Below are 25471 nucleotides of genomic sequence, written 5' to 3'. Positions count from 1 at the left end.
TGTCATGGGTACTCTGAAAGAACAGCTCTTGCACACTAAACAGAACAATGTCTACTTACCACAGCTCTCAAGTTTTCTTTTGCTTATTTCCTTTGCCAGAGAGCAGAGGCTGGGGCTGCAAACTGGCCCTATATGTCACCAGTCCTCTGGATGCCACCATTTGGGGTCCTCACCTTAAAGCTCTTCAGCCACCAGCCTGCACTTGGCAGGACTTCAGAAAGCAAATGAATATGTGGCAATGGGAACAATAGTGAAATATTCTGAGGTTTTGACAACCACTCCTTCATTCAGTATTATACCCTCCTTCAGAAAATACCTCAGAACAAATTAACATACGTGTATTTTTAAATCAGTCATACCGTTGTGGGAATAAAAAGTGCTAAGAAACAAGTCAGATTCATAAATGAAAATGTATTTCACCTTTATACATGCTATACAGGTCATGCAAATACAGAAATCTACAGGTTATACAATGACACCATAATAAAATATAATATGACATTTGCCAAACACAGTGTATTACAGCAAAACAAACTGTTTCTGTTTGTTTATTATTTAGGAAATAGATGAAGGACTAATTTGGAAGACACAGTACCATGCTACAGCTTACTGCACAGTCAAAAGAAAGTATTTCTTTGAAGTACACTAACATAAATAGAGCTGGGTTGTTGTAGGTATGATTTTTTTAGGCATTGCACATCATGTCACTGGTTACTTTCCCACTGCTGACTTTTAAGAGCACAAGAATGGTGCTACACCTGAGGTCAATCTATGCTGTGAACTCTTACACATGGAAAAAAAAAGGAAAAAAAAGCCAAACACCCCCTCCAAGTTTTCACATCATCTGTGTTGGTGTCCAAAGAGAGTTGTATTTATAATTTATTCTTATAAGAGACTGGACAAAATCTCCTCAAAGCAGCACCTGATCTAGCATAAAGGTTCACCAACAGAAATAAAGTTAACACTGTACAGCACATGACGTCCTGACCTTGTACATCTTGATGTGGACTGTTCCATACAGATGTTTACAGAACGTTAAGGGCGCCCAGTGCTCCCGGTGTGCATTCTGGCCTTTGTGTTTCTGACACTCACATATTGTTTTGCTGCTGACCAAATCCCATTGTGCTGAGCCTACATGAAGACAAAATACCTCTCTGTGTGATAGAAAGCCTGCTGGTATCAATTAAGTGTCTGCATATTCAAAAGTTAATGTGTCACCCTCCTGATCACTCACTTGGATCTACCACAGCTATACTACACATATATTAAGGGGTTATACTTGGCATTTGGCCTACTTTGCTTACAAGTGCTACACAAATATGATTTCAAACACAGTTGATAGTTGCTCCCAGACTAATTAATATTAACTGGTAAGTGCCACTAGTGACTAAAAGTGTCAACATAATCATAAAGGGATAGTTCCCATATTCCACAGTCATTAAGAAGGCTCTTTTGATTCCAGCAGCTATATGTTTTTCAAGCCTCTTCAGCTACAGTTTTCAATTACACACCTCATAAAAGTTGCCAATAACTCCTTATTAAAGACAAAAAAAGATAGGCACCAAACTAAAGTATAGTATATTATTTTGTTTCAATGCACCGTGGGCAAACCCCATCATTATTTACAAGAAAAAGATGTCTAAATGCATGTATGATCAAGCTTAGGAAATAATTATTTAAAAATAAAATGCACAGGTAAAAATCACAGTGAAGTGTTGAGATGAATTTTAAATTAAAGAAGAAATAAGTGCTTTATTAGCAGCTAAAGCTCAAATTCTAATGCACGCGCTGTCTTCCCTGAAACATCAAGGCTCCAGATCATTGGTTTCTACCAAAAGCAGCCAGTTATTCAACATATTCCCTGGGAAGACAACTTATATTCAGCTCTAATTATTTGAAATCCAGTGTTCAAGGACTGCAGAAGCTTTTTCAAGTGACAAGCTCATATTTTACTGCCAGTAGCATCACAGGGATATATATCCTCCAGAAACTGTTACCTCTGTCAATTAAAAAGAGAGAGAAGAATATCAAGTCAGCTACACAAGTTAGATGACCTCAGTTTCACAATTTAGAGAATATACTCTTCCAAAAAACCTGACTATGGCTTTGTACTTTGAAACTGTCACTGAAACCTACCATGGGTTTTTCCTATGCTGGCTTTTCAGGGTATGTGATTCTACACTGCAAGTTCTACAGCAGCAGAGAAAAGAGTAAGCAGCAATAACTACCATGGCCTAGACTGACCCCACTTTTAACTCTTTTCTTCATGCAAATAGGCTCTAAATATACACAGGAAAGGTATTTTATTAATGAAGAAATTCTGGGTGCCTAAAGGAAATGTCTCCATTTACCAGATACTTGTTGCTATGATACAGTCAGTTTGCATATGATGCCAATTTACAGGCAGCTGCAAATCTCAAAGATTATGTTGAATTTAAATACCTAGGAGAACAGCTTGCTTTCTCTCCCCACACTGCCATGTACTGCTGCAATATTTTGGGAAGCTAGCAAGTAATCACAGCAATTTATCATAAGATGTTTATCACAGTACTGTACCTGTATCTGTTCTGCTGAAAAGCGAGGCTGTCAACAGATAGAATTAAGTGTATTTTCTTGTCCTGGGCTGTTAAATCCCTCAATCAAGTTTTTGTTACAGTCATCTAGGCTAAGGGTATCACTGGACATCTTGGAGTAGGTAGCTTGGCCTGTGAAATCCAAGAGGTCTTCAAGAGCCTTGGCATTACTTGTCCCATTTTGGTCCAAAGAAACACCTGGCATGAGTTCATTCATGGGTGAATATTCAGGGATAGAGATAAGTTCTTCTTTTGAAACCGGGCTATACGAAACATAAAGGAAGAAAGACACAGAATAAGAGGTCTATAACTTTTCATTAAGCAACAATCAAGTTAAACCTCTGACTGTTCAGAAACTATCATTCATCTTAAGGCAGCTGCAGCAAGCTTTTACCTGGAGAATGTCCTAATCCAAAGAAAAAAAGATACTGCTCTGCTCAGGATGGAAGGTCAAACCTAACCTAGCCCTTAATGACTACGGTTTGTGGTAGCTGTGTAACATGAGCACTCATCTCCTAAACCCACATGTCTGAAAGTTTACTGAACTGAGTTTACTGATCATCATTTCAGTCCCTGCACCATTCCTTTACCTAAATGTTTATTGCATCTTTCACATTACTGTCCTGATCCTGCAAACACTTACTTAAAGCACATACATTTCAAAACTTAAATAAGAAGTTATTTCTTAAAACCTTATTATATACTTCAGACATAGAAATCTCATAATTAAACTTAAGAAATGTTGCAACCAGCTGCTTTGCTGAGACTAGCAAGGCTAGTGCCTTTTAGTTTGGAGAAGAGAAGGCAGAGGAAATCTTTCACAGACATTTCTTAAACTATGATGTGGTGGTGGATGCTTTGAGGGCAAAATTATCATGCATGAAATCCTACAACACAAAATGTAAGAGGTGTCCAATGCCACCAGTAAGAAACTGGGTTTAAGATGGATCAAAGAACATAATCCACCAGTGAGACTGTACTGTACAGACTGCTTCCAGGTGAGGTCCTAGGCACAAAGAGCTGGTAAAAAAAAAAAAAAGAGTTGGATAAACTCATGGGCAACATGTCAACCAGTGGCCAAGGCAAACTTATGCCCTCAATATCCCTAAGGCTACACTTCAGTGATCTTGGATTGCAGAAAGTGGTAGGCTCATGTGCTCTCCCTCACTCGTTTTTCTTACTGATACTCTCTGAGACCAAATGATGGGCTACCCAATCTTCTGGTTGGTCCCAGCACAGCATTTCCTATATATTTATGCATATTTGCTGGAAATACCAAGACAGTATAAGAGGTTCAACTGGCTTACTGATTAAGGAAGAACAGTATTAAAATTCCATGTTTAAAATTTAGATCTAACTTTGACTTAGCAGCCTTAACTGCCTATATATATATATATATATATATATTATATATATATATATATATATATATATGTGTGTGTAAATAAAAAAAAAAATTAAAATCCTTCTTTTCTGATCATCCTTCCATCAAAATGTGAGAGTATTTAAAACCACTAAGTTATTTACTGATTTCCATACATTTCTACTTGTTAAGTACTTTAAAATTCTAAATCCATTATTTTCATTTTTCTTTTTGTATGGAGGCAGAAATGCTCATGAATCACAGCTATGCAGCCAAATTAAAAAATAGTGACATCAGAACAGTATCTACAGTAGCTGCTTTCACAAATCTGTCCGAAAGGTTTGGGCAAACTTGCATGGAATCCATAAGTAAGGACTGTGGAAGGATTTCAGAGTTCCCTCCCCCAAATATGTGCGAGTGAGATGAGGTTTTGTGGCTCTTGTGTCAAACACCCAGGAGCATCCTGGCAGGAGCAGAACACACCCAGTGCACACCCAGCTGCCACCATGGGGGGACATGGAAGGAAAGTAGTAAAGTATTAACAAACAAAACCCAAAATCCTGTGTCTCACATGAATTCCACAACCCTGTAGGTAGATCCAGTCTGTACCTCACATCCATGGACTGAACCTCATCTGTTGAATCTTCCATGCTGTTAGATTTCCCATCAACAGCTTCCAGCTGAATAAGTCCTGAAACTGACTTCAGTCCATTAGCAACTACATCTTGGGAAGGGATTACAGAAGCAGCACTTTCTAAGCTTTTATTTTTCAGGCAGGTTGCCAGTCCATTGATCTCTATAAAAGAAAGTTAGGAATTATGACAGTAGAAACTTTGTTATTTAAATAGTCTTAAGTTATAGACTGAGTAGAAAGGAAGACTGACAGTGCAGTAGACTCAGTTTAATCCATGACTCATCATACTGTACTGTCATTCCTGTATTCCACTCCAAAACTTCTTTATGCTATATCTTTTAAATTTGAGGAAACAGGAAAAGAATGTTCTTTTATGTCATGTATTAAAAACCTTAGCCTGGGAAAGTAAACAAAATATAGATAATGTCAGATATATTTTATTTAATAATCCTTTAAATACATATGGGTTTTTTTATTAAGTCAAATTAAATGTAAGTTTTAGAGTCACACTATAAAAAGCTTGGTTGTGTACACATATTTTCTATCTACAAAATTTGAAGGTAGGTTGCAGCAAACAAACCAAAAAACAACATTGTCAGACTAAAACTTTTTATTTACAAAAATGCTACATCAGGTACTAAAATGGAGGAGAAACTTTATTCTGCTTTTGCTTAAGTGGCAAAGCAAAGCTGTCTCCAGTTTCTAACACTTGTCACTGATGCAAATGCAGCTGTTCTTTTTGAGATGAAAGCAAAGAACTTCTGATAATACACAGTGCTCTGCCTCAGATCAAAAAAATCTGAAGAGATTCAACCATGAAAATAGGTCAGAAAAATATGGCAATTTTTACCTGGCTGGTTGAGAACAAGGGCCTTTGGTTGCTTTTCCACATTCAAAGTTGATGGGATCTCCAGTTTTGGCTCTTCCTTCTGAAATCAAGTAATGACTCAGCTGTATTAAAGGGAGGACTGTAATCTTCATGGAACTGATTGGACTCAAAACTTGTGAGACTGCCCAGGGCCACTGGGTGACAAGGACCATCAACAGCAAGACAGGACATATTTTCCCTTTTTGGTTAGGCATAGCATTTTTTTTAATTAAAAAAGGAAACATTCTCTGAAAGTAACTGAACAAACAGTTTCCTTAGTAAATTAGAAATGAAAACCTGACTGTCACTTCTTGGCTGGACACAACTGCCTTCTTTTCAATCCCACATTCCTGACAGGGGTAACAAAGAGAGCTCAGTAACTAATTCACTGCAGGAAGACACATCAACAGCAGCAAACATTACAGCTCCAGCATGCAGGAATGGGCTGTTGGCCCTTGCTAGGTAGTGAGGGGAACAATTATCCTACCTGCAAAGGCTGCATAAAAGCTGTGTCTCTGAAGCAATGGCTGTGACACAGCAACAGTCATTCTCAGTTTAAAATGCATCTAAAATTTGGGTCTAGAGAGTACCTAAGTATACTTATTAACATGGTACTACCCTACAATTTAATTTCCACATACGATAATAAAACAAAATAAAAAAATCTGCACCCACATATGGTTTCATACCTTTATTTCTGGGGTTTCACTCTTCCTTGTTCTCTTCATTATTTCATCTATTCTCTAGAAATGAAAATAAATTTCAGGATGAGATGGCAGAGAGAATACGTAACAAGAGACAGAGGAAAAAAGACAAAGAACCTTTTCTTTACTGTCATGACATCCTCTCTGCCTGTCTTGGAAAAGGGAGAACAAGTAAGAGAAAAAATTAAAGACAGAAAACATCTTGCAGCTGGTTTTAGCCTATCAGATCTTACAGAACATGACTTTGTCAGCAGAAGCATTTTAGAAACAAGCATGTTAATACCACGTGTTTGCAGCTATGAGTTATGCTCAGTTCTGGAATAAGACATTTGTTTAAAACCAACAGTGGTTACTTTAGCCTAGTTGCTTTTCCAACTATTTCCAAACAGTTCCTTTAAAAATAGTTAGCCTTTTTGGAATAGAAGAGCAAAATGAAATATCTGAAGTTATCCTTGCTAGAAATGTGTAAGGCATTATCCTACAATACTTTTGTTTTCCTACTTTCTTCATTAAAAAGGAAATGTTCTTTGAGATGCAAAACATTTTGGTTTGATATTCTAATCTACAACTGCAACATGCCTCCAGTTCAGTGGTGAACAGTTTAAAATATATTGGAATAACATATATGGATAGATGACCATTTGTAACCAGACAGGGGTTCTGCAGCTGTTCTCTTTCCTGCCACACAGCTGTAAACAAAGCTAATTTATGCAGCTTCAGCCATTTCCATGTGCAGCAGTGGCCAGACAATCCTGTTCCTCTGCATAATGCAACCAGAGACAGGTGGGGGAAAAGCTGTTTGTTAATCACAAACTTTCTCAATTAATGACACAGAGCTTTTGTTGAGTAAGTTTGAAACAAAGTCACTCATGTTTCTCAGTAGTTAGTGATGTCCTCGGTTGGACAGTAATTGACATTTGCCTTGGCATGCCATTCCTTGTTTGTCTCAGGCATTTAACTTTTTCAGGTAGAGGCTGGCTCTGTGTTTGCTCAGCACCTAGGAGAAAGTCATTTGCCTCAGGCAATTCCACTTTGTTAGAAATGTTGATGTCCATGTTCCCCTAACAAGCAAGTAACAAATACTGTGTTTGCCATAACCATTCACCTCTAATCCCTCCAAATTATTGTTGTTAGATACTACTGGATGCTTCCTGGGTTATGTATTTAAACAAGAAATGAAATAATTATCCTGAGATGCAAATACTCACCTTCTTCCGCTCCAGCCTTTCCTGCTCAATTTGCTGCATGATTTGTTCCCTTTCAAGACGAAGCTGTTCAGCTGCCTCACGGGCTTTGATTTCTGCTTCTTCCCTCTAATCAAAATGTGTAAAATATGTTAGGGCCATTATTTATTTCAGGCAGGCTACCAAGCATTAAGAAGTAGTTTTTTACATGTATAAAAATTTCACACTTCTCTTTGAGATGATACCTGTTTCTCAAGTTTGGCTTGGAGCTCTTTTTCTTGCTTTTCCTTTAGCATTTGTTCTTCCTCAGCTCTTCTTCTGGCTTCCTCTTCTGCCTTTTTCCTAGCTGCCTCTTCTTCACGTTTTCTTTCCTCCTCCTTCTTACGAGCTTCTTCTTCCAGACGCAGTCTTTCTTCTTCTGCCTTTCTTTTCTGCTCTTCTCTTTCAAGCCTGCAAAAAATGTAACAGAAGGTTTAAAAGGCTTCATCTTTGTTTAGCATGAATCCTATTGAATGTGCATCAGTAACTGGTAACACATACATCAGCACATATTTTCATGAAAGATGCCAGGATACAGTGAAGACATTGAACACGTGCTCAGAATTCAGGTTGCTATCAAGCTTTTACTCCAATCTTACTTTAAATGCCTAAAATATTTCATAGAAGTTATAATTTCCATTGAAAAAAAACATGTGTGATCAAAGAAAACATTCCTGTTCTAATTTCAATTAGAGTGTCAATAATAAAATTAAGTTTCAAGAACAAAGACAACCCTCTTCCCATGTACTTGACACCCAGAATGCTGGTATCTATAAACAAGCAAGTTCTTTTATCCTTTGCTTCATCTGAAGATAAACAGATGGGATGAGTAGCAGCAAATTCCACAAAACACAGTGGAATACTGGAAGGAGTGGGTCTAAATTCCACCTGTCTTGTTCCCTGGCCCACTGAGGGACATCATGCTCCTTAAGAATTGTTTTTTAAGTGATCGTTCTTATCATTCTATCAGGGCCAAAATGGCAGGAGCTGGACATTCCACTCCCACCCTGAATCAAGGGCTTAAAGAAACTGAAAGAATTAAAAGTGTAACTAGATTTAGTTAGGGGGTATAGAAACAATTAAGAGTATAGCAAGAAGAGTAGAAATAATAAGGGATAGTTAATTATTAGCAGATAGAGTAGTTAAGGCTAGAGTGATATATCACCTGCCTGTCTTTACTATCTTTAAAGAAGCAGGATGGGATGCAGATTTAATTGTGAGAAAGAAGAGGACTGTAGCCTGCACCTGGGCCCCAAAACCTGAGCTACAGCCAAGGGGTCCAAAACCTGCCAACAAGGCGTAAGTAAAAGGTCACTTTGACCTCAGAAGACCACGACCTATTTCAAAACCCACTGACCCATTTGAAGTGAAAGATTGTGTAAGCGTGAAGGAACCTTGGACTCATTATAATACCACATTTTAATACGAAGCAGGGTGGGCGGGGTTAGGTAATGAATATGTATGAGGCATGTTGGGAATTATATGAATATCTAAGACTTTTTAGATAAATAGAGAGCAGAAGCCTGTGATTCTTTGCAAATGTCTCTGGGACATGACTCCCCATGTGTCTGGCGCTGTCGATAAACGCACCCCTTTCTAACTTTAACTAGCTGGAAAGTTCTGTTCCACACTTCAACCCCATCCACCACATCTGTAGTAAGAAAACCCAAAGCTGAATCTAGACATGCAGAATTAGTGATTTGCTATAAGGGGGTTGAAGGAAGTGCATGATTTGCTGACACTTGCAACCAGCCTCCCATGTGGAGAACCACCAAAAATCCTGTTCCCAGAACAGAGCCACAGCTTCACTGATCAGACAGCAACCTTCATTCTGCCCACACTCAGCCCTCAATGCCTGCAGCAGAGTTGGGCAGGAAGATGAACTTCAGGTTAATTATGAATGATTCAAGCTTTGCCATTTAATGCACATCCTACTGCTGCAAGACCGTTTCTGCTACGTAATCTAGCTCATTTAAAGCCACCTAAAATATTTTTTTACAATGTAAAATACTTCAGGTATGTCCAGACTGCAGTGTGCAGTACAATTCAGCAAGGACATGCCTGAAGTATTTAGAAAAGTAATAGATATTCAGGGTTCTTGAAGAGGCCAAATTATTATTTTTTAACTTCACTAATCATAGAGACTGCAAAAGACACTAATGAAATATGAGTCTGAAATGAAAGAAATTAACAAATACATATAAGCTCCAGCTTGATTCCAAAAGTACCACAGTTTCAAGCATCTTCAGTGATACAGGTTAAATTATTAGGTTATAACTTTCACAAAGCAACAGAGAGACCTTTCTCGTTCTTCTCTTTCCTGTTTCTCCTTTTCCTCTTGTTCTTTTTGCAGGCGGGCCTGTCGTCTTTTTTCAGCTAGAATTTTTGCAGCTTCTTCTGCATCACTTGTTCCTGCTGTGATCTTCCCTAGGAGAAGACAACCAAGGGTGAAAAGTCAGGCAGGGAACAAAGAGTGTGCTCAGCATTTCCAGGTTCATACAAAGGTTGAAATGGGCCTGGTTCAGAGTGGCAAGACACCTTTTTAAAAGCACATTTTAGCATTTTCAGCAGAAAGAGGATGGAATAGATAAGAGCATTCCTGGAAGTCAGCATTTTCACATCTTCATTAACAATTGGTACATTTGGCTTTTGGTATATTGGTGAAAACTAATTCACAGGTTCCAGCATGTATCTTTACACATTCTCATAAGCCTGTGACTGAGCAGCTTCATGAAGAGAACAGCTCACCACCATTTAAAAGTCTCAGGGACCCATCATACCCTGCACTAACATCTTGCAGTAAGGCTCACCTTCATTGTTCTCAGCCTTTCCAGCAGAAGGCACATGCTTCTCAAGAGCCACCTGGCCCACGTCATCAGTGCGTGCTCCTGGGGACTTCAGGTGACTGACATTTTCTTTCTCCTTGTCGGCTTTCTTTTTAGGTGTTTCCTGGCTGATATTGGAATTGGCACGATGCTTCACAGGAGAAGCTGGATATTGTTTGGTATTTTTAGGAGACTGAGGATAAGTCTTTGCAACTGTCCTGATGAGGGAAAACAAACATCAAACAAGGCCAGATGTTACATAGCTTGGAATCAAACTCCATCTTCACATTTCTCATTCTTTCTTGTCTCTGTCTACAGACAAGTATCAGCTGTTTTGCACAATACTGAAAAGAACCACCTGGATGCAATCAGAACTTAAAATGCATGGAACTGACATAGAAGTGTACATGATTACAGAAAATTCTCATTAAAATAAACCAGTAACACTGGCTAAGGTCTAGGTGAGAGATAGGAAATTGTGGACTACCTAAACCAATGATTTTAGTAATAACCATTCCAAAAGAATTCTGCCAACTTTACTGCTACACTCCTTCTCAACATCTAAACCAAAGCTATGGCTGCTCTCTGTCTGTAGAAATCATAATGAGCTACAGTGTGCTGCTTTCATCTGAATACCTCCTTGCCAACCATGGTCTTTTTCTAATCGTATCTGATTTTCCAAAAAAGCACAAATACCAGTGTACACAAAGGCAAAGCTGTGTGCTACTGAAAGAGACAGAACTGATCAAACCATTATATTGTCAGCAACGCTGTTTGAGTTAGTGCTTTTTTCAGCAACAACACAACACACTCTAGACTCCAAACTCAGCCCCTGCAGCTTTTCACAAGCTGCACTTGTGGTGATGGCAATGCACAGCAGCAATGCAGTTCATTGCTCATCTGGCTGTCACACACTTCAGGTGAAGTCATAACCCTGAAGTCAGTTCTGGTAAAGTGGAAGGGTAAAGATACCTGATATTCACTGAAAAAAGGTGCACATAAAGAGAACAGATTCCCAGGAAACATAAAACTACACACGAACGCCATTCATTATTTATGTAACACCAGTAACTAGCACTCGTAAAGTTAAGAAAGGCTGGGATGTGTGACTAAAGAGTATAAGAATAAAGAGATTACAATCTTAAAATAATGATTTATGTGAGTCTCATTAGAATAAATTATCTTACATTAAAGTGAACATTACACATGTATTTCTAACCTTCTTCCTGGATATGTAATTATTATATAAATGTATTGTCCCTTATCACTTTTTTCATCTACACTATATAGAGTTTCATATACCATAACATGCTTTCTGGACTATACACTCATTCTGGCAGACCACAAGCATAAAAAACATGAACAACAGCTGAAAATTAATGGACTGGAGTGGCAAGTTTTGTACAGATCTAACTATAGTATTGTGTGGTCAGAGACTATTATAACTAGAACAGCATTTGCATTTCACAGCAGACAAAAACAAGACATCTTTCAACTCCTCCCCAAACCCGTGAATTCTATAGAAAAAAGGGTTCTTTTCTAGCATATCAGACTGCATTTGAAAGAGGCTGAGACATTAGATTACAAGGAGCTCACTCAGAGCTGCCTGGTTTGTGGGGAGGAAAACACTGTAGAGTATTGCAACATCCCTACTTTCTTACTCCCACTGAAGAGCCACCACAGAGCCCAAAAGCCCTCAGGCTGCAGGAACAGTAGCACCCAACTAAATTTGAAGTTCAATTCAGGTACCCCCTGCCTGCAGGCCCAGGAGCTCCCTGTCAGCTCAGGTCCTCGCCCTTGGTCCTTGGCTGAGCTCAGCTGCAGGTAAGCCTGTTCTTCTTGGCTTCCTAACCTGCTGATCCTGACATGATGTCCTGGCTTGTCCCTGGACTTGCCTCAGTAAGGCCTTTGTTGGCTGTCACTGTGCCCCTGGTTTTGACCCTGGTCACTTCTATTGCCTGCCATGGGATGGGGTGCTGTGGGCAAGGTCCTTGTCCTTTTCTGTCCTGCTGCCACCCACGACTCCTGCTGTTCCATGACAGAAGCAGGCTTTGGAAGATGTGAACAGGCAAGCCTGATTCCAGTTCTTGAAAAAAACAGCAACGGGAGAAGCCAGTGAGTTTGGTTGTGTTGACCAAATCTGGCTTTAGCATTGCCTTTAGATTCCTCTTTAGGATATAGATGCATTTCCAGGTCCTTCTGACAGCAAAGGCAGATTTCAAGGCCCCACCTACACTTACACTTACATGTGCCTCATCACTGCAGTCATTTCCAACTGCATTTCATAAATATAAAATTGGTAAATAGAAAACATTTTTCTCATGTTTTTCTGCAGCACAGAGGGTGCTTCTTGCTAATTACACACTCCTTCAAAGCAGAGTTCTCTTCTTGCGGTCTTTGGTTCACATTTCCAACTTTATTGCACGTTCCTTGCAATGCTTTTGATTTAACTTGTTGTGACAGAAGGAGCAAATCAGGTTAATAACTAAGGCTGAGTCATTCTCAGTATTAGTACAGAAGTAATTGTTCTCTAATAAAGACATGACAATCAAAGAGGTCGGTAGGAAGCAGTCTAGTCATGAGTGCCACATATCTTGCACTGCATAGGCATTAGAGAAGACTGGTTGTACAACTCAGCTGGTGGATCAGAAACATGTGCTGACTGTATTATTTAGCTACTGCATCTTTGAACTTTTAGACCTACAGTATTTTTTAAACCAAACTGCTACAGGCTCTTAGACCAGAACAAGAAAATAGTAGAGTTTCAGATAAAGTAGCTAAAAGTGAGAAAAATAGAAGACTGATTACTGCAAGGATAAGAATAATGCAGTGTGTGCAAACCTGAGAAAGTCCATCAGGAATAAGAATATTTTTTCAGAATTTTTATATTATTTATGGGATGCCAGTAGAAAGTATTAAATTAACATTGTTTTCCTCCTTGTATTTAAAATATACTTTCAACTTAGCATCTTTAACATTCCTTGACACAGGCAGAATTGTTACTGGAAAAAACACTCCTTCAGAATAATATTTAAGTTATGCTGCTTTACACCAAAAAGAGCCAAACTTGATTGAGAAGGCAGAAAAATGGAATTATTAAGAAAAAAAATTTATAAGCCTGTTTAGGTTTAAACCATGATAAGAAAGTGGGAAACACAGAATTACACCTGATAAGGATCAGAGTATTAAGATAACAAATCACTAAAGTGCAAGAAGTGGCAGCCTGTCAGTTGTCAGACAGCTTACTCATTCTCAGTAACTGGATTTTACAGGGGAATACAAGAAGCACCTTCCTCTCTCCAAGAAGACATTAACTAATGTCTTAACTGCCCTGAGCTGACATGAAAAGAAGCTGAAAGAAGCCGGCCTCTACATGCTTTGCCAGAACATCTATCTGGTGTGAGGATCCACTGATTCTTAATTACCATGGCTCCTATTTAATTACAGAAGGGATAGTACATTCTGCAGAACAATGTCTCAGGAGGAGCATATGAGGGGCTCTGAGCTTACTTTTGCAAAGCAGAAAAAATAAAGCAGATGTAGCACACAAATCAGAGGTCACACCCAGCTCTGGCCACAAAGAGCAGGGCAGAGAACAGCATGCTCTCCTGAAAAGCCAGCTATGTGGCAGATCACTGGTGATGGCTGTTCATGAGGCTGAATGTGAATCCGAAATCTTCAGCAATGCCAGAGCTGCATTATTTTCCCCCTTTCTCTCCTTTAATTCAACAAAAACTGCTGAAACCACACCAAAGACCTGCATGTTCTCAAGCCTGCTTTCTGACATTGCTCTGATCACAAGCTATTTCTGGGTTCTGACATTTTTGCTCTGTGATGCTTTCTCAAAAGCAGTTTTCTTTTGCTCTTAGTTTTGATCTTTTGTAGCCACAGACAGATTCATTTTTCTATTACATTTCTTAAAAGAGAAGAAACTCAGCATAGGTCCGTAGAATAGTTTTTTTGAATAGCTGCATTATTACAGATGTTTCAAAATGGTGAACTGGCCCATTATCTAGCTAACTGCTAAAAAAGCCCTCAAAATACTCTTGATCCAACATTCTACCCATTGTTTTATCTTCCCAATTCAACACAAAGAGTAGTAAATGTAGCACATACACAACAAAATCTCAAATAGGTCACTGTAGGACATAGAAGCTACTTCTGTGGGGAATTCACCACATGCAGACACCTTTCCAATAACTCATTTTTAAACATTTTACATGTTTGGGGGGCACTTTTTTGTACTAGTCTATGTTCACATTCCATCACTATTCTGCAATTTGACTGAACATGCACATTTCTGACATCTAAAGTGTTTCCCCCAGGCTACAGGGGGCTGTCACCCAACAGAACCACCAGGTAAGGGGTTCAGTTAGTGAAACCATGAGCAAAGGACAATGACCAGCCTGGATCTGGAAAGGAAACATGAACCACCACCCGTCAGCAGCAGCACCACTTATCAGTCACCTCTCCCTTCCCCCTTTCTCCTTCTCTCATGAGGTTATGCTTTGGCAAAAGAATGTGACACAGAGGCTTGTCAGAGCTTTTGATTTTATTCACTGGCTTACACTATGGCTCATCTGAAGACACTTAAAACTAAATCCTACTTCCTTGATTCAGTCAGGTGCCATTGATTTATTCAGGGGCTATTTACCCAAAGACATGTGAAGGACACAGGCTTTACTGCCTTCCTGATCTACAAGAAAGCACACTTACCTATTCTCTGAGGGATACTGCAAGAATAAATCCATTAATGTACAGATCTTTGAAGATGAAGCATAAAACAAAAAATTACCCAAACCCCTCATCCTGTTACTATTGATCTTGTGAAAGATCTGAAGAAAATGGGCATTTTACACCATTAGTATCCAATAGCAATTGAAAAAAATTAAAGACAATTTCTCAATTGTTCACACTCTCTAATCCATTAACTTTCATCTTTATTCAGCTGATCCACATTAGGATGCAAAATAATAGTTTTGAATTTCTTTCTGTGAAATTTTTTGACATATTTACTTTTCCAAATAACATCAAGTTTTGAATTCCTTCCCCGCTTTTAATTGTTGTTCAGCATATTTCGATTTTTTCCCCTTTTCACATCTGTATCTGTTCACTTGTCTCAGATGTTATGCTTTTGGGCAGACTTTTTTTGCTTTCTCAGTAAAATTTACCCATCCATAACATTAGTATTTTATTTATGTAATTACTGCAACTCTCTTCTGCTGTTAATCACTGGGTCTCTTTAGGCTGAAGAGAACATTGTCTTGTTTGATCCTCTTTCAGTTACTTTACCAAGAGCTTTTTATTTAATAAATAATGAAATAACATATTAAGAAGACAAGTTACTGCCACTCAGAAACCAAGATGACAACTGTGAAGAACTGGTAACTAGAAAAATACCAAGAAAACTTGAATGCCAAGTCACATATTCTTAAGAAAAGAAAAGTGTACAGCTAATTGTCATGTAAATCACTGACTGTGCTTGATTCTTTCCTCAACAGTCTTAGAGGACAAGGTGCTGTGCAGGATCACTAACTACTAATGCTGTACAATAGGTATTCTTATTTCTTCCGGGGTATTTTTTCAGTCATATAGTGTGCTAGAAGGAGAAAGATTAAACTTGCAAAGGATTGTTAGGTTTGCAAAGAGAATGAGTATTTGTATACATATCTAGTCAGATTAAAATTACGCCTGAATGTCAGACAATGATCTTACTGGTCAGTGGATTTAAATAGAGGCAGTAAGGCTTTTGGAACCTTCCTTTAGATTGTATGATCTTATCTCCTCAATGAAAATTAACAGAGGAATTTGACTTGTATGAAAAAATGCATATATTATCACTATTATCCTCTATATATAATAATACAATATGGTCATTAGGGCATTTCTTTATTTTAGAATTATGAGGGGAAGTTTTGAAAGTGCTGAAGCAGGACTCTCTGCAATCAGTAATAAACATGGATTTAAACTCTATTTACTGTATCTCTCATAAGGTCAAGAAGGGTGTTCTAATTGGGCCATGTTAAGATTTAATGCTTGGTAATATATTTCTAGCCATGATCAGAATCAGATTCCCATGAGAAAGAGAAGAGGGGGGGAAGGGATCACTACTGTGCTTACAATCACAGGGAAACCCACCAGCAGGCTTCTTAATTCCTCCATGCAGCATCTGTTTCTTCTTCTAAAAACAGTATTCCTTATAGGCACGAAAACATTTTACTCTACAAAGGTTATCATAATTTGCACCTCTGGGAAAAAAATTCTCCATAATTTTCTAATCTTTTATGGAAATTAGTGCTTCAAATTAAGACTGGGCATACCTTTTTCATAAAGCACTAAAGAGCTGTCTCCTAAGAATTTTTTCTTTTAACCACTAGACATTTCTCTGATGATCTGCACTAACCTTTGCTTGACCAGCAAGCCGCACTTGACTCTAAGCTAATTCATTTCCCACCAATCATTTTGCTTAACTAAATGAGTCTCTTGGTGGGTCTCCTGGTTGTCTCTTACACTGGCTGAACAAACTGAAAAATGCATTCTGAGCAGGGAGTATCAGTACTTGCAGAATAATATGCAGTCTTAGAGCTCAAACTTTTTTTTAACTTTACACTGCGGAGTGCCACTAGACAATGATCTGCTCAAAACTGTAATAAGAAAGCTGAGTGTCATTACCATTGCATTTCATTCAATTTTTCATGAAATGGATGTAGTTCACACCACAGAATTTGATGACATTACATATATAACATTGGAAGTTTGAGGATTTGTAGCCTTATAAAAAAAAAACCTTTGTAGCCTTATAAGAAATGCAGTGTCCCAGTTACATGCAAGGGGATGTCTAAACCAGAAAGAATGGTGAGAGTCAGATGGTTTCCTTATGTTGTCTAACCTTAGATTCACACACAAAATCATCCCCCACTAAAGGGCTATGCCCTCAGAGCTCAAACAGAAAAGGAACATTAGCTGGTTTTCAGCAGAAGAAATTTGTCAAAAAGGGAATGATCAAGCCTGGTTCAAAGTTTGGCCAGCTTCAGATTAAAAAAGATAAATAAGACCATTTTCAAGACAGAAGTGGCACCCACAAACAAGGTCTAAAAGAAAAAATCCAAACCAATCAACCAGCCAAATAAATTAGGCAAGTACTGTAGACCAGGACTACTCTAGCATACTCCTGCATTAGAGCCAGACTTAATATCCTGTTCTAAGAAATCTGGAGATCCATTTGCTTAGACTTGAGTTTCAAGCTGTGGCACATATAATACAGTTTTCAGCAAAAGACAAGAAAAGCAAGTCAGTTTGTCAGTAAGCCCTGATATGCTATAGATCCACAGCTCTCCCTGGGAAAAAAAAAAAAATAAAAGAGTAAACTCAAAAGGTGCAACAAAACCACAGAGGTCTGCAATGCAAATAAGCAAAGGTTAAAACCAGTGGTTTAGATAACACATTGTTAAGTGTATTTATGGCACCAGATGCTCATGCCAACAACAGGAAATGCATATATTAAATGCTGGAATTTCTAGCTAGTATTCATGATGAGTGCATTTCTTCACATTAGGCAGTTTCTTCAAAATCAAACAAACAAAAACAAAGGCATATTTAAAAATAAATGTGAAGTAAAATGTCACATGAATAATGAAATCCACTGTAATCTCAAAACTGAGGAAAGGTAGAGAGAACTGTCTCTAGTGGGTACTAACACAATATTACAGATATCAGATTTGTCATCTACACCTCTCCTCTCACCCATCTGTATGTGTGTGTATGTATTAGTAAAATTAACTGGATTTTATGCAACACTTCAAAGGAAGTTCCTCAGGAATCTATGCCTTATTTACAGGTAATAAGAAATTCACAGGATATTTGTCCACTAATAAGAAAGGCATACTTAGGTGTTGCAGGTGATGCAGATCTTCTGGACATGGCAGCAGGAGAATCAGATCTTCTCAGAGGAGATCCCATACCAGATGATGAACCAGGTGTTGCAGGTCGCTTCTCCTTCTTTATCTTCTCAGTCTAGAAGCACAGTTCATTTTAATTTCCATAATTAGGATCAATAAATCAAAAATGCATTTGATTGTTTTATTAGCAAGGTGGCATATAAAGAGATTTGTGTAGCACACTTGTAAAAGCTTTTTAAACATGCAGCTCACAAGTGAGCTGCTGTTAATAGTTTTTTTATTTTACATACACATAGCACACACCCACACCCCTGTCTTGCATGGGCAGAGCATGCAAATTTCAGATAAGTAATACACATCAGAGCCTCTGCAAGAGTTCTTGGGTGGGGAGGTGCCACTGGGTGGAATCTTCAAAATCATCCATATGCCCATGCTTAGACATGATCAGCAGTGCAAACAGGCTTCTCACAGAAATGTTGCTGCATGTAACACTGAATCACACCTAAGAATGACACTACACAAATCTTTACTCCTAGCTTTGGTTCTCTCACTTGCAGCTAATTTAGATGGAATGAATCCCCGTATCATTAAGTATTACAAGATACAGGACCTTATGTGAATATTATAGCTCTAACACAGAATTTTTTTAAAGTATGCCTTAAGCTGTGTAGACTCAGTAATGGTGTGTGACTTGCCTTTTCTTTTCTGGAAACTATGGTGGATCGATAATGCATCTTTTAAGCAAACAGCATTAAAAATGTCCACAGAAAGAGTTAAAGCAGTTGGTGTAAAACAGAGGCATTATCAATACACTTGGGGAATTTCTGAAATATATGAAGCTTGCTTATTAACCAGCAAGCCTGAATAGTCATACTCAGGAGGGAATTCTATTTGTCATCTCCATTCCCAGAAGTTATAAGCAAGTCCAAAAACATACACTTCAGTGCCTCAGTTCTCTGAAAATAGGGGTGTTGGTGGTCCAATACCAGCACTCAGCACTTATTCCCAGGAGGAAGAAGATATTAAAATGCTCCTTAACAGGAGCACAAAGACAACAGGTGTTGGCAGGGCTTACTTTTCTACTGCTTTTTCTTATAGCAGGGGAAGCACTTCATTTGTATTCATGTAAAGGGAAAGATAACAAGCAGAAGCTGCATCAGTTTACCCAGCACTGAAATCAAAACCATTACACACTCACCTGAGTAACTTCAGCTGCAGGTGCCCCTTTCATGGCATTGGCAGTGGAGGGTGAAGTTGCCTTCTTCCTGTCGGTGCTTCGGGTAGGGGAAGGCTTGTAGGGAGATTTAAGAGGACTAGCTGGTGCTACACGAGGACAGATATGGAATACTAAAGAGTTATAGTACAATAGCAAGAGCAAAAAGGAGCACGGATAGAGGAAGTAAAGGAGAGGAGAAAACAGCATACTTTTATGTTATAACATCCAAAGGTAATTTTAAAGTGATTTTTAGTGTTTTAAAATATCACATATAATGCATTCAACATGATCCCATGTTTATTAAAAATGTCTCAACTGAAACATTTTATAGGCAAAAAATTCTCTAAAATATAATACTCTTTTCCTCATATACCTTTTGAATCACCAATTGACTAATACTATGACTTTTTTTTTCTAATCCAGCTACCTTTGCATATGATAAAAAGAGTAAGCAGATAATGTTAATTGGGTGACTTTTGAACGCATACTGTTAAACAGGAAAGGTGACAAAAACCTAGGGAGTTTTGTCTTTTTTAAACCCTAAACGTGCAAAGGTTCCTAAATATGTTAATTACTTTCAAAATAATATTTAATTTAAAAAATTAACAAAAAAGCCCCCAAACCTAAACTAAATGCTGCTGTAGGTATTTCAGTTATTTTTATTTGAGGGAGACATCAATTTGAGTGTGACACATGCATTACAGCTTTTAGGGCAACTTTTTTTATTTGCAATATGAACAGGATTTTTTTAATGGGATATTTTACTCCTGATTTTGTTCATATTGCCTTCTAAGATGAAACTTTCACATACACAGAGAACAATCAAGAGAGTATATGTTTTATCAATAAGACAGACACTAATTGCAATCAAGTTACAGAATGTTTCCAATTTTAGTCAACTAAAGTCAGGAGGGACATTGACTTTGAAAAAGCAGCAATTATGCACTAATGTAAAGAAAGTCACATTCCCAAATTTTTTACTGGAGACAGCCCTAATAAAATTTTTATGAAGCCTATTTGAATGCTTTGAAGTTTAACTGGACCTTTGTATTCTTTAACCCACTTTTCAGCCAAGTGGCATAAGGTCACTGTATACTAACAAAACCGTTCAGAAACTTAAAAGGTGCCTAAGAGAAATATTTTTACTTCAGCTGCTAAAAGAATTAATTATGCATCCAGTAACAATTGTTTGCCTGAATACCTTGACTTCGAGTGACATTAATAATGTGTTGCTGTAGAGTCTGAAATTGAGGCTCCTCATTTCTAAGCTTACATAAAATGCAGTAGCAGAGCAATTTTGACCCCAGCATGACAGGAGGCACAGCATGAGCTCCTGGAAAGGAAGATCCTCTTCCTTTTTCAGAAGCTATTTATATGGTGAGAAGTACATGACAAATGGGAAATATCCCTCAACTATTTTGCTGGCAATTACTGGCAAAATGTCAATGGCCTCTGAGATTGTTGTTTGCAACCTGTGCTACAGCCTAATTGCCTTGTGGGGAAATGACAAGAGGATGCTTGTTCAAAAAGCTGTTCCCAAAATCACCTGCCCTGTTTCAGCTCAATGAAAAAGCAATTTTCAGAACAAATTGTACCCTTGTCAGGCATGCCAGTGTATTCCTTCAAAGATTCTGTGATGAAGAGCAATAAACCTGAGAGTTTACAAACAAAATTAGTGAGGAAGGACAAAAGTCATCCTTATTGATTCTTTGATATCAAATACAAAACAGAAAAAAATCAACCACAGGTGGCCTCAGCAATTCAGCTCAAAATCTTAAGCAGAATGTACTAATCTAATTTTCACTTGGGTTTTGCTCACTCTTGAGAGTAGCTGGTCCCTGAGCAGTAACCAAACTGGGCACTTTCTCAAATACTATATGAAAACATTTCTGCTTCCAGCAGAGGCTGTTTTTAATGTAGAATCAAGGGAAGCAATTTTAGAGGCATTCAGTAGCAATGTCCCTATGCACTGAACAGAAAAGCAATGCACAAGGGAAGGTAGGTTTACTTAGCAATTCATTTTTAAATAGCTTTGCATGAAAAGCACAGATGCAGAACTTAAGCCTATTTTAACTAAGATGTGTGAGAACACTCATCATAAAGATGATCAGTCTTTTATCATCTAATTAGTTTAATCCTGGAAAAGTGTTTCCTTTTGCAGACAGGCATTTGAGTGCGTGCTTTGGGACGCTTTTTTGTGTGTTTGTTCTATTAAATGCAAAAAGGGCTGTTAAACTTTTGTCTTGTTTCAGCCAATGTTATGACCAGGTATGGCTTTATAAGCAGAAACTATTCTAAGTCAGGCACTTGCCCAAGTATTAGCAGGACTGGAAACATTATTTTTGTAGATGTTTGCAAAATAATAGTTTTATTAGTCCACCCTTTACACATAGGAATGGTAACTATAATCCCTTAAAGATCAATGATTTCTGGAACTGACACCTTCCTATCAATAGTCTGTTTTTCCATATGTGTATCTACACCTATACATATATACAGGTGTCACATACACACAGTCACACAGTTAAAGGCAAGAAGATACTTAACAGAGAGCAACTGGAACCCTGGTAAAAATAATTAAGTCTCAATGGTGCACTGGGATTTTTGTTCTGCATACTGTTCGGGTATGACAGAGCTGACATTAATAAATCAATCAAAGCCTCTGAGAGTTGTCACATCCTTGTCTAAAAACCTGTTTCTTATATGAATATATTATTTTTTTTTCTAAAATAGATATTCAGAATAGCACAGAAAAGATAGTGTGCTTTTCTAAGATTTTAAATACACTGCTATCTGAAACAACTTAGTTCATCACTGATTTTGTACTATCCTGTAAATTGCCATTTGTTTCATAGTACTCAATTTCTTCCAGCAGCTACATAAATGCAGCTAAAAACATACCTCAGTGGTTTCAAAGTGAGGAAGTCACATTTTTACCTGGAGTATTGTACTGCTCAGAAAGCACTAATGTACTTCTGCTTCTGGCTAAAGATGACTGTGTGGGAGTCAGCAGTCGAGAAACAATAAAGTTTTCCATTGGACTAAGATGCATGCGGTGAGCTGAAGGATGGGAGCAAATAAAATAAAATTTAAAATGCAAAGAAATAAAACAATGTTACATTAAAATAACTGAAACAAAATGATGAAATGATTAAATGAAATGACAAAAAATTCTTGAACTTTTTGAGAGTTAAAATACTTGAAGATAATTTCACTCCCTCTGAAAAAAACCTTCTAATTTCTCCATTGTTTTTTAAGTTTCCCACTTACACATTACACACAGTAAGGTTAAGATCATGTTGTGTTTTGTTTTTACTCAGAGGCATGTTCCATTCTGCAAAATGGTTGCTTTCATGACTCAGCACAAAAAAAGTTTGTCTTCTTCCCCAGCAGGAAAGGTAAAACACTTGGTAGATCAGAGCAGCTGCTCACTAATGTGCCACCCGTGCTGGGACTGCATTTGAAATCTGCCATCTCACCATGTTACGTAAGTCTTATTTATACAATATGCCTGCATTACTTCCTACTCCATAAATATAAGTGTCAACTATATAAGACATATTTATAGATGTTCCTATTACATGTATATATAGCCATCTGTCATAATAACCTCAAAGCTTCTGATGAGCTTAAGCAAAAATTAAAATAAATTTACCTTTTCTTTTTCATTCCAGAAACAAGCCTTCATAATTTATTTCAGTAAATATATTTTTCCCATTAGATTAAAAAAAAATGGGGTAGAAAGAAATAAGCAAACACAAAATAAACCTAAAAAAATCCAAAGAGTTCACAATGAGATAAACCCTTCAGTCCTCTTTGTAGTGTTTAGCAACCACTAATCCTACAAGATGATCATTTTTTGTGGAGTCACTTGAGGATCAGAGTTTCGTAAGAAATTAACAGGCTCTACAACTCTGGTCACCAGATTGAAGTCTCCCAGGCGGCTCATCAGACATATCCCTACATATGGAACATCCTGTATCTATTGGCAGGCCACACCTTTGCTTTGCTTCTTTTCCTTATTTTTATAGAAGGTCACAAGCAGTACAGTTATAGGAAATTGCTGCAGTCACAGCCTCTACTTAGAACCCAGTTTGCTGGAGTATCAAAATTTGGAAAAGCATCAGGAAAAAGCCCATGGCATTTGTTGCTGGACTATGATCTCCAGCACGGCAGCACAGTCTTGGGACAGGCTGCAGAACCACGTTATTCATACAGAATCTCTCAAATGTTTGAGTTCCTCTGAGTAACAGACATAAGCAAACCCCAAAGCTCTATGGACCAGAAGTGCTTTAAGCAGAAGGAGAGTTTATGCTGGCAGGAGACCAGCATGTTCACTTGCCTCTGTCGGGGGAATGCGTTATGGCCACTGTGGAGGACGAGAGGCGTTTACTGATCGGCGACTCCATTTGCTTTGGCAGATTCATTGTAGAAGCTGAAAGTTTGTCACATGCTGCAGAGAAATGCATTGAAGATATTTGTATTCACATCAGTGTTGATAAACTCCAAAAATTAACCTTGCATCTGTACTCGTGGCCCTTGCACTGATCACAGCACTGAACTGGCATGAGATGAGCTCTTTCTGACTGCTGAGGACCAGCGCCCTATGACACATGCTTCGGCATGCAACTTTTCTGCTTGTGAATTTAACATTCCAGTTTTACAACAGCCTATTTTTTATACTGACACTGATAAACAATTATATATCAGCATAAGCATAAAGTTGCCCAAAGAAAACAAACCACACACGCAACTCTGAACTCATCTTCATTCCCACTCCCCTCTACCTTCAGTCTGGAAGAGCTGAAGTTCACATCAGACATTACTCCAATAAGAAAATGAAATAACCAACATTTGTGCATCAATATAAGACCTCACTGTTCTAATGACTGAGCTGGCATTAGCCATTTGGCTTTATCATTTTGTGCTTGAGAGGAACTAAAAAAAAAAAAAAAAAAAAAAAAAAAAAAAGACCTTTTTTTGGTACATTTTTCTTCTGAAACCCTATTCGATAAAATCTACTTGAGCATAATACCCATTTCCTACCTTGGGATTTATTCAACTGAATGAAAGAGGAATCTTACTCAAGTATTAGTACAGAGTACTAGTACCTGATGATCACTGTATGATACCCAGAAGCTAAAAGCACAGACACTTTGTCCCCTACATTTGAATTTTATTTATTTTAAAACCAAAAATATTTTCAGCTAGAGACATGTATGCGACCCTAATTCTGCACCTCCTAAGTCTCTGCATTCCCTATTATGTCCATCAAATCATTGCCTTAGTGGGGTTTCCAAGATTTGCCTCCATCTACTACAGCAAACAATGCAATTCACTACATTTCCTTTCTTAAAAAGGCAGATATAATGCTGCTATGCTGCAAAACATCAGTTGCACAGGCAAATACCTTTGCACATGAACAACAGTCAGTAAAAAATTTGAATCTGTTTGCACAGATATAATAGTTCTGTGAGATGATAAGCAGAACAATATTTACTGTGAATTCTGCAGGAGTAATAGCCAAGCTTAACTCCTCCTTTGGGGGAGAGAAGAACCTACTTCTCAAAAGCACAGGCTGTGTTTTCTTTTCAAAATGCCAAGTACATTTGCAATCAAATCAAATCACATTTTCAATTCAAAATCCTATATGGAATCCATTTGTAATTTTGGACAACTCATCTACTTAAGAACGCTTTTATGGGAATAATAATTAAAAAAAAAAAAAAAAACAAAAAAAAAACACAAATAAAACCCCACAAAAAAACCAAAACCAAACCAAACCTGAACAATTTAAAACATGGTTGCTTAAACAAAGTCAACCATTTGAGTTTGTTACAAATACCAGCTTGGTCAAAATTAGTTCTAGGAAGCTGAAAACATAACATGGCTGTTTGCATCAAATTTGCTTGTTTTCAAAATATTGCAGGAGAAGGCCCTTGAGATGGAAAAGGAGGGCTGTTTTTATGGTCTTCATAACACATTTTCTTACTGTGCAACTGAAATTTTTCTCAACAGCACCTGTGCACATCCATTAGAACTATCAAATATGTGTAATTACACACACACACACACAGAGCACCCTCAGAATTAACAAAGATGAGAATCTGAGCAGGAGAAGTCTACAGTTACTGAGAAAACCATGAAATGCCTCTACTCTGCTGGAA

At 37.9% G+C, this 25471-nt stretch overlaps 1 protein-coding gene across 8 annotated transcripts in view; it reads right to left on the bottom strand.

The window, feature by feature from the left end:
• Positions 1 to 391: 391 nt before the first annotated feature.
• Positions 392 to 25471, bottom strand: part of MAP7D2 (MAP7 domain containing 2) — an 83676-nt gene continuing 58596 nt past the window's right edge. For 4 of the 8 annotated variants that reach the window (XM_068179907.1, XM_068179908.1, XM_068179906.1 and 1 more), the window contains 13 exons: positions 23647 to 23757; positions 22242 to 22364; positions 19287 to 19435; positions 18076 to 18203; positions 10176 to 10408; positions 9666 to 9792; positions 7572 to 7776; positions 7351 to 7455; positions 6128 to 6181; positions 5421 to 5499; positions 4546 to 4732; positions 2557 to 2836; positions 392 to 1999 (listed from right to left, as the gene is read on the bottom strand). In XM_068179907.1, coding sequence (XP_068036008.1) covers positions 2587 to 2836; positions 4546 to 4732; positions 5421 to 5499; positions 6128 to 6181; positions 7351 to 7455; positions 7572 to 7776; positions 9666 to 9792; positions 10176 to 10408; positions 18076 to 18203; positions 19287 to 19435; positions 22242 to 22364; positions 23647 to 23757 — 1751 coding nt within the window. In that variant the 3' untranslated portion in view covers positions 392 to 1999; positions 2557 to 2586. The remainder of the gene's footprint in view (positions 2000 to 2556; positions 2837 to 4545; positions 4733 to 5420; positions 5500 to 6127; positions 6182 to 7350; positions 7456 to 7571; positions 7777 to 9665; positions 9793 to 10175; positions 10409 to 18075; positions 18204 to 19286; positions 19436 to 22241; positions 22365 to 23646; positions 23758 to 25471) is intronic. The other 4 variants (XM_068179909.1, XM_068179911.1, XM_068179910.1 and 1 more) reach the window with 2 other exon arrangements.

The sequence above is a fragment of the Anomalospiza imberbis genome, chromosome 2, assembly GCF_031753505.1.
Source record: "Anomalospiza imberbis isolate Cuckoo-Finch-1a 21T00152 chromosome 2, ASM3175350v1, whole genome shotgun sequence".
NCBI classification, from domain to species: Eukaryota; Metazoa; Chordata; class Aves; order Passeriformes; family Viduidae; genus Anomalospiza; species Anomalospiza imberbis.
Note: the sequence above shows the minus strand (reverse complement) of the source record. Positions and strands in the feature narration are given on the sequence as shown.